General features: G+C 36.5%; 2 protein-coding genes across 3 annotated transcripts; both read right to left on the bottom strand.

Moving 5' to 3' along the window:
- Positions 1-519: 519 nt before the first annotated feature.
- atoh7 (atonal bHLH transcription factor 7) lies at positions 520-942 on the bottom strand. Its single transcript, XM_036573458.1, has one exon. The coding sequence runs from the start codon at positions 940-942 to the stop codon at positions 520-522; it is 423 nt and encodes a 140-aa protein (XP_036429351.1).
- A 3,526-nt stretch (positions 943-4,468) lies between these two features.
- On the bottom strand, positions 4,469-6,887 carry LOC118809944 (ATP synthase membrane subunit DAPIT, mitochondrial-like). Of its 2 annotated transcripts, none has more exons than XM_036573459.1 (4): positions 6,804-6,887; positions 6,375-6,472; positions 5,566-5,660; positions 4,469-5,223 (listed from the first exon to the last, which is right to left on the bottom strand). In XM_036573459.1, exons 2-3 carry the CDS (start codon positions 6,459-6,461, stop codon positions 5,574-5,576), a joined length of 174 nt encoding a protein of 57 aa, XP_036429352.1. In that variant the 5' UTR covers positions 6,462-6,472; positions 6,804-6,887; the 3' UTR covers positions 4,469-5,223; positions 5,566-5,573. The 2 variants fall into 2 exon arrangements, with proteins under 2 accessions (XP_036429352.1, XP_036429353.1); XM_036573460.1 differs by having other exon boundaries at positions 6,375-6,469; positions 6,804-6,870.
- Between the last annotated feature and the right edge of the window lie 2,974 nt (positions 6,888-9,861).

A 9,861-nucleotide genomic window follows, 5' to 3' on the forward strand; every position in this document is an offset into this window, starting at 1 on the left:
AATATTTCTTTAAAGATCCATCTTGTGCTGGATATGTCAGATTTAAATACCAATTCAATAATAACAAAAAAAAAACAACATATAAACAAACAAAAAATTAAGATGCCAAAACAATTTTCAGATAACAGCTTTTATGGTACATTAGCTTTGACTAAGCTTTTATACAGACTCTGCACTTCAGGGCTTCAAAAATGTATATGATACAAAGTAGTACAAGGTTTGAGAACATGGCTAAGAGAACCAGATCCACCAACAATTCTCATTACTTCATGAAAATACTGACCATAATAAAATTTCTTTTGATTACAAAAATAAATTATAAAAATAAATACTATAAATACTATAGGCACTATAAATGCACTTTTTTGAAACCAAATTGTCAGAAATATTCCAAGGTAATCCAAAGTTCATCTGACCAATGTAAAATGTAGGATAATACATAATACAGAACTTTAATACAAATGTATTTACTCACTCCTGTATCTTCACAATAAAAGATACAATCCATCGTATCTCAGTCTAAGTAGGGACTTGAAAGCCCTCATAATGATAGGAGAAGGAGGAGTGAATGTCTTCTGTTTCAATGGGTGAGCTGTATCTCACAATGCAAGGGTAGCTCTCCGACTGCATGCTGTCAAACTGCAGGTCCAGCCACTGCCTGTGAGGGGTGCTGTGCGTGCTGGAGTCGGTTAGGATCCGGTTGAGGGCCATGATGTAGCTCAGAGCCATCTGTAGGGTCTCGTACTTTGACAATTTCTTGTCCTGACCCCACTGAGGAACCACTTTGCGGAGTCTGTCGAAGGCCGTGTTCAAGCCCTGCATCCTCTTCCTCTCTCGAGCATTGGCTGCCATCCTCCTCCGTGCCGCACTTTCAAATTTCTCCAGCTCTCTGGAGTCAGACTCAGAGCCTGAATCTGCACAGCTTGGTCTGCGAGGCTTCATCCTTCCACAAGTGATGCCACTGTCCTTCAAGGATGGAGATGTAAAGCGTTTAGTTAAGAGAGGTTTCCTAAGGGATGAACAAACAGTGTCCTTCCAGTGGGGCTGGTATGGACTGTTCTACTACACAAGTCCAGACTGATGTATTAGCAGCAAGCTCAAATCTGTTTGGCCATGAGGAGTAAAGGGGATGCTTATATAGGACTGGTGTACTGACAGGTGGCAGCAGGTGGAGCCCCATCCTATTGCCCCATCTGAACATTATTACCCCTGAAACACACACACACACACATACATACAGACTCGGCCCTAATCGACAGCAAAAAACACACAGCCCACCCTCACCCTACCCCTCCTACTCCACCCACTCAAACTTTAATGACATTCCAATTAACTTTGGCAGGGCTATCAGCCTTAGAATCCACTGAAAGCCATGCGTTACAAATGCACAAAACTTACCATCTGGCCTAGGCACTTTAACACACTGGGGGTCAATGACAGAGGAGACTACTTGATTAAATCCATGAGCATCTTGAACATCTATGGAATATTATTTCCTTTTCTTCCAAGATAACGTGTTCATATTCAGCCAGTCTCAGTAGACTCAAAAAGCAAATAGGCCTCTCAGTACCTCATAATTATGTCATTTGTAATTGAACACCAAAATTATGCCGGACTGATGAAAAGCAGGACTCGATAATTAATTTGATGTTCCTACTCATGACATGTAAATACACTGCTGATGCAATGATTTAATAGTAATAAAATAATAATAATAGCAATGCTGTTGACCCAGCGTTGATAATGTGATCTAATCTATGACTTATTGATGTTAAGTTTTTCCAGTGGTTTTCTTTTTATACTGAGATACATTTAACAGTCTTACTGTCTCATGTGCTCATACGTCAGGTGACAGATGAATGCATGTTTTGTTTTCTGGTTTGTCTATCTAAATGAGGCACAGTATGAGGCTTGCATTAGTGGCTGTCACATACAGGGAGCTACACTACATGGGAAATAAATAATTGATCTGGGTGCCTCGGAGGAACTAAAGCAGACAGGAGTGTTTGGCTAGATGTCTCTTTCCATCTGTTAAGAGTAAATGCAGACAGCAAGGATTTGATTCAGGCCAGGTCATCAACCCCAATTTATTGTTTTACCCCTCCCCAGCCCACATAGGGTGCAGTGCTCTCTCTATCTATCTATCCATCCATCTATCTATCTGTCTATCTACGTTCACAATTATACATCATTTTAAATATCAGTTCATTGTACATTATGCATTGTACATCATATAGGAATAATGTGCAGTCATATACAAAGTTTTACACACTTCTGGTTAAAAGACATTTTATTGATTTTCTAAGTGACAATAAGTTAACACATCGTCTACAGGGAACAAACTTAAATATGACATTTTTGTGCAAGTTTTACTGCACAATTTCGATTTATCTGCTCAGTTCAACATATAAAAAAATAAAAAATGTGCTGTGATTTTTGCACAGGCCACATTTTATGTTTTTTTTACCAATATGTTAAATTCAGCAAATAACAGTAATTGCACAATATTCAGAGGTTTGTTCTCCATACAGGATGTGTACTTAGTTTCACTAAGAAAATCAAGAAAACATTTTTTATTTCACTGGGGCATCTAAACATTTGCATATGATTATATGTATGTGCATAACATTCCAATAAACTTTAAATAGATTTCAAAAGATCATGTTGATGCTTATTTTTTTATAAATCTAAATTTACCTGGTCTATTAAAAATAGATTCTTTAATGTTTAATGGCATTACTGTAGCCTAAACGCAGACATATAAATCAAATATCTCCCACTTCTTTAAATAATGTATGTCCCAGATGAGCCACTGTTCACAAGTCAGGCCACATGAGCTCATGCTGTCTGGTCGTTTTGCACCGAACAAGTAATTGTGCTGTTCAATTAGGCATATAAAGTCCATCTACCAGTTTGATTCATTGATTGCAGGTTGGCATGGTTGGCCAGCTGCTCCATGTCTTGTCTAAAAAGCCTGGCCCAGACATGTTGAACGGCCTTGTTTTTACCTCAGTCACATGATGGGCTTGTCTGGAGCTAGAGGCTACCCTCTCCAGCCATATGTCATAAGCAGAGAAGGGTCTGTGTGTGCAGATTAGTGTTAGTGTGAACAAGGATTTAATTCCTTTAAAAAAGGAAAGTGAGAATGTCTGTTATCTGTGTAATGTGCTTAGGCAGGATTTAGCAAATCTGATTTTCACTAGTAGACGTCATGGAGGAATGATAAGCATCAAACTTTAATGCATTTTCAGGGAAAGCGTAGTGTCCAGGTAAATTTTAGTTTCCAAGATCCAGAAGATGTAAATGTAAGGTCAAAGGTACAACATGGTTCTTAATGTCCTAGTGTTCTAAAATTAGTTTTAAAGATACACTACATTCACTCTCCCAGGGCTATATTTGTGTTTACAGACACTGCAACCCCTGGTTCCCATCACCACCACTGAAAAAAAAATAAAAAAAAATTCTACAATTAACCATCTCACATCAAACTGCTCTGAATGACTATGTTTACATCACAATGATTGCATTATGCAGAAATTTTAAAATTGGTAGAATTTCCCTTTAATGTCTATTTTGTAGAGCAGGCACAACAGTACTACACCTAAAGAACCACTATACACTTTTCACTACACTATACAAGGCAATACGGTTTTACAGATCGCCTCCTGTTCTAATCATGGTCTTCTGAAATACGGACAGATTTCTGTTTTTATAGATGACACATAGTCAGTCTGGAGCTTTGATATAAGCTGAGCTTTTTTATCGTCTGTATGAAACAGAATCATTTTGAAACTTAACATAAATTCAGTCTTACACACTGTATTTGTAATATAGAAATCATCAGTTCCCACTACCACTCCTGAGGACTACTTTTTTTGGGCTGTATCACTATGCCTCATCAGTTAACTATTAAGCTCTTAATAAACTGATTCAGGCACATGTGAGCAGAGAAAACACAACATACACAGCATGGGGTCAACAGAAAATCTCATTTTCTGGTTGAACTTATAAAAGCTCATCACACTGTGCCAATAAATTGCTAGGACAATCAAGAATAACCTAAGTCTACTCAAATGACTGGTTTGGTTAATAGATAAATACACACTGGCCAATGAGGTCACTAAAAGAGACGTGAAGCGTTAAATGAAAACACTGCCCTCCATGCTTGACATAAAAACAGCCTAAAAAGTGGCATCTGGTGAGATGGTGCTGGTGACTGTAATTAGGTCACACAAGGTGAATGCAATTTCATGCCTGTGTGAACATTTTTTTCTCCTGGCTGGTATGATTAGTATGCTTAATTAGCTAATCATGTTTTCCATTGTGCTCAAAAAGTAAAATGTATGTTTGTAAAATTTATTTTAAAAAAATGCTTAACATAATCAAATGAATATTTTGAGACAGATATTTACATGTGACAAACAAAAACAGCAACAAAATTAAATGTCATAGATCAAAACGACAAGCATGAAGGTCATCATTAGTTTATTTATTATTTGTTGTGAACTTGAAGTGAATCTGGTCTTGTGAAATGAAATTCCACATTGTGGTATTATATCAGCTAGTATGCAACGTTACAAAGCAATGTTAATCATCAGAAACAAATCAGCTATTGTGATATTTATGCTGTATTCATTAAAGTATAGACTAAAATATTGGAAGCAACGTTTTCTTGGGCTACAACATTCATAACTGGTTTGGACTGCTTACTTTCAGTCCTTTTTGAATTGCTGTTGGGGCTACACAATATACACCACATCTTGTTGAAAATGAAAGTGTTCCTCTGCACTTGGGAGCAGCAAGCAATATGCACAGAAAGCTTAAAAAAGTAGCCTAAAAGATGATTAATTTCCTGAATGATTTTTCTCCACTGCTGCGAGTTTCAACGCAGGCTTTCTCTGGACATTTCTAACTGTTTGTGTGACAGACCTGTAGAGACACACTTCAGCGAATCATTTCTATACTGCCTTAGAATTACAAATTATGCCATTGCCTTCAAAGTATTATATGCCTCACAAACATTTTGGCATTATTATTAAAATTTGCAGCTGTTGATAGAATTTAATCAGTTGAAATGAGTCACTTTTGTTTCATGCTCTACATGTGTTCACTGCTGTGGCTATCATGATAATGAACTGGACACAGCACTGGCAAAAGCAGATGAAGCATATGGAACTTGAAATGCAGCCAGTATGCACTGCACTGGAGCTGGCCACAGAGAGCCTATAAACAGATAGACACAAAACACAATTAACTCACAAGCAATTCTGGTGTGCATTAATGAGTTAAATAAATGAAAAAAAAATGCGTATGTGGTTTACCAAGAGATTGTGCTGTTTATCTACACTTATAAAATGCAAATCTACAAGCAACTCAAATCAGAAGTCATTTAAAATCCAGTATCAGAATAGTACAGTGCCATAGAAATTACTGTCTGTACAATGCAACTGAAAATGTCACACAATGAAAATATAAAGGACATTTAAGCTAATTATTCTGAAGATGTGTAATCTTGGCAGTGGCACTGAGACTTCAGAGTTACTTACAAAGCACAAAGTTACTTACAGTTGTCATCACTTTGCTGTAACAGGCTTCTTCTTGGGTTTCAATTTGAAATACAGGAAGATTATAGCAATGCCTGCGTAGGTGGCCAGCACACACTAGAAAAACATTTAACATATCACATATCATCACTGTCATATCAAAACCATGTATGTCTATTTTGTTTATTTTTATTTTTCTACAACATTTGATCAGAAGGTTACAGTGTGGGGACATTTCATGATGAATGTTCAAAGTAGAAATTCATGGACCAGTAAAAATGACCAGAAATAAAGTATTCTAATAAAATATCCTATACTCTATATATCCTATTCCAATAAAATAGGAATAAAAACTTACACTAAAAGTTATGAAAGTTTTTGCCTTCTCTTATAAAAGTACCATTTTGGAGATGCTTTTGTTAGGACAGCGACAATACATAGACTATAAGTTTGCAGATACCTGCTTATCCACCATTTATTCCAAAATCAAGGGTATTAATTGGGAGATCGTCCCCATTTGCTGCAGTAACAGCCTCTTCTCTTTTGGGAAGGCTTTACACTAGATGTTGGAACATTGTTGTAAGCATTTGATTACATTCAGCCAAAAGAGCAATGGTGAGGTCAGATACTGATGTTGGTTGATTCATTCTGGATCACAGCTGCCACTCCACCTCATCCCAAAGCTATTCGACTGAACTCCATCCCTCCAGAGAACAGAGTTCTCACAGCCCAATGCCGGGGGGGGGGGCGCTAGAAGCCCTTGGTCACTATAGCATAAGGGTAACAGCTTTTAGAAACCTGAACAAGAATAGATCAGTATGTTCTACTCACGTTCCTCCTCCCTGTGATGGTGTATGAATTGAAATATTTGGCAACCCCTGTGAACTGGTGCTGACTTCCTGCGTCATGCCCTGCCATGGCTGGCCCTGCTGGAAAACAGCACCTCTCAGTCAGTCAGTGTGGGTCACTCAGTCCCCTCAGTGATGAGTGTGATGGAGAAATCCTGGCCATATTTTTGTATCACCGTATAATGAATCTGGTATCGCTCGCCTGCCAGCACAGACTTTAACTTAAGCGTGTTCATTTATAATTTTCTGTCATAGGCTAAATCAGCTCGGTTAACATGACGGTTGAAAAAGCTTCCAGTCTTAGGATGTTGGAGCTGATCGAGCGCATATGTGTGGATTTATACCCTACTAATAAATATGAGGCAACAGAAATAACACAAATAAAAATACATAGCAGAGTGAATCATCTTACTTGGATACAGTGGGTGAGTGGAAGGATGTCAGCTTTCCTTTGCTGTCCTCGACTTGACGTAAACTGTTCTCCATGTGGTAAATATCGCCACCTGCCGGAGAAGGACGGAAGTTGCTGTGGATTCAAACTAATGCACTGTAAATACTTACCTTTTCTTAAAGATAGAAAACGAGAGGTAAGTGTGTTCATGTGTAATGTTTAATGTTTATTTATTATTAAATATAATATAAATATATTCATAATTTATATATATATATATATATTATATATATATATATATATATATATATATATATATATATATATATATATATATATCGTCGCTGTCCAATGAAAAACGTATCTCCATTTTTTGCGATTTTTGCTTTTCTGCGTCATTTAAGCTCAGCAGCCATCCTTTACATTGTGTGAAAATTTCATGATGATTGGACCAACAGAAATGCTCCAAAATTGCTTAGAATAAAAACTTTTTCTGTTAACTTAAATTGCAAGTAAAGAACGTTTTTGCCCTCTCCTGTAAAGTTACTGTTTTGGAGATACTTGTTTTTCATTGGACAGTGACGATATATTACACATATGTCTGATACATACATCCATGGCTTACAATGTGCATGTTTTAGAGTGTAATTATGTAGCTATTATACTAATTTTCACTTCATTCCAACGTTTGTGAAAGAAACAAAGAAGATGCATAAAAACTTATATTCTATAACATCATACTGGCATATATGAGTAACATATGGCATCCATATATGAGTGTTTTCTGGCATATATTGTTAAATGTTAATTGATATTTGTTACACATATATGTTTATTTATGGTGATACGGCTGAAATATATTCCCCATATTTTCAAATAAGTTGGCATACAGGTCTACATGTGACATATTGGAGTTGGATAAATGGAAATTATGTTATATGCTACTATATGTCATATATTTAAAATCCATATATTGCCATATATCAGATTTCCATACAGGCGATGACACATAGCAGCATTTTCTGGGAGGTGAAAAATTTCATGAGGGGAATCATTAGCCTCTGCATTCAGTAGTATTTACATTACTCTGTTGATCCACAGTAACTGAACCAAAATAATATTTTTTTCTCCATATTCATCTCACTGTCTTATCTCAAATGCTTTATGTATTTCCTCATGTGATAAAATTGACATAAGGTACAATAACAAAGTTTAAAAACACCTTCTGTATAATCTATTAATTATATGCAGCAATAACATGAAATGATTTTTAAAGTGTTTAATTGATTTTATTTATTCATTCCATTACTAAGCAGATAGTTGTTCCATTATAGTACTTCTTATAATTATAATATTGATTTGTACTTTTCTTCTGTGCTACCTAAGCCATACTTTTTATGAGTCGAGTGAAAATATGTTTCCCAAAACAATTTGAGTAGGAGTACAAAAGAAACAGCTCAAAAATATGTAACTTACAGAACCACAATGGAATGTTATAAAGCATTCAGCATAGAAATGTTTTAGCATAGAAAGTATGTTCGTTTTTGGTGCACTTTTGAACTAAAATAAACCTCCAGAGTGACGGTGGTAACCAGTCACATCGCAGGACAGATTTGGTCACTTGCATAATAGAAGTAAAAGTAGCATTGTTTTGAAAACACTCAGAAGTACAAATCCATTACTACAAATCCATTCGTTACTACCCAAATTTGTTTACTGGAAATAGGCCTACTCAGTCCCCTCCTTTTAATACAATTCAGACAGTGCTAGTTCCTCTCCTCTTCCCTAGATGGTGCTCATTTAGCCTGTTTGGGATGATGGTGAAGTTGTACTGAACGCTTTTGGTCAGCAGAGAGCGTTTTGCTTACTGTGTGTGAACACAATTTCACACAGAAAGAAAACTCCTTGAATTAGATGTTTGTGATTTCCAAGGTTTTACACATCTCAAGTAGTTGTCTGGTCATTCTTCCACTTCATGTTGGTTTGTGCTATTTTTGTCCAAAAAAAAGTCATTTCCATTGTGCAGATATTGTTCATGCTCCTCATAAAATTTTATGGACTTGAACACACTGCTTCATGCTTACCCACAATATCTTGGACAAGGAAGTCTTCTTTGTCCTGTATATATATATAATTGCACAGGTATACAATGTGATACAAATAACAAAGTACAATGAAAAAAAACTCTAAACAGAAAACCTAGAATGCACTAAGGGGGTGAAATAATTCACAATCAAGTAAAAACCTTAATAATAGAAAACATTTTAAGAAGCTTTAATGCTTCAGTGTTGGTTGAAGCAGAAATGCTTTGTAGATTTATACTGTGTAGTTTATTAGCCTCTTGATGTGTGCAGTGCTGTAATCATCTCTCCACTCTGCCTCTCTCTAGTTTCTGTTCAGCAACTTGTTAGATAAGCTGGGATGAGTTGCAACGTGCAAATCGCACCATCTAATTTCTGACCACACATCGTATCTCAACATGCAGCTCACACAGATGCCAACAAGGAAAATATCAGTTAAACTTTTACACCCTTGGCTTAATACAATGACTAATATGAACAATCCTGTAGCTACTGTGAAAGTAATTTGTACATTATGTAAGCATAAGAATGAAGAACTGAAGTGTGGGACCCACATACAGCCCCTAGAGTTTAAGGGGTTCAGTACGCTAATGTAGAACACAGCTCGTCTGAGGCCTCTGCCACTGCCTCATGTAAGTCCGCTCTCCAGAGAAACATTTCTATTTTTGTCTCAAAGCTGAAAGAGCCAAATCGTTATGTATCATGTTTAAATGTCAAGCTCTTATCTGTTTTAAACTGTTGTTAAGCATTTAAGAATGCCCTCTGAAATTCTAATGCATGTTTTGGTCGGTTAGCCTTCAGGTCATGACTTCATAACTACTGAAAATCAGCCTGAGGTTGAAATGAAATGTGTGCCATACTGTTTCTACTCAGCTATCATTCTGAGTGACTAGTATAATTAAGAGGGCGGCTACTTTTCTTCTCTTTCTTCTCCTTAATGCTTAACTGCTTATGCAGTTTACGTTTCTACAATCACACTGAAACATAATCTACATTAA

The sequence above is a fragment of the Colossoma macropomum genome, unplaced genomic scaffold (assembly GCF_904425465.1).
Source record: "Colossoma macropomum unplaced genomic scaffold, Colossoma_macropomum, whole genome shotgun sequence".
NCBI classification, from domain to species: Eukaryota; Metazoa; Chordata; class Actinopteri; order Characiformes; family Serrasalmidae; genus Colossoma; species Colossoma macropomum.

Bases quoted from the DNA above. Each gene is read 5' to 3' on its own strand.
- atoh7 (XM_036573458.1), bottom strand. From the start codon at position 942: ATGAAGCCTCGCAGACCAAGCTGTGCAGATTCAGGCTCTGAGTCTGAC.
- LOC118809944 (XM_036573459.1), bottom strand. From the start codon at position 6,461: ATGGCAGGGCATGACGCAGGAAGTCAGCACCAGTTCACAGGGGTTGCC. The intron at 5,661-6,374 runs GTGAGTAGAACA...ATGTTTTTCTAG, and splicing joins CCATCACAGGGAGGAGGAAC to TGTGTGCTGGCCACCTACGC.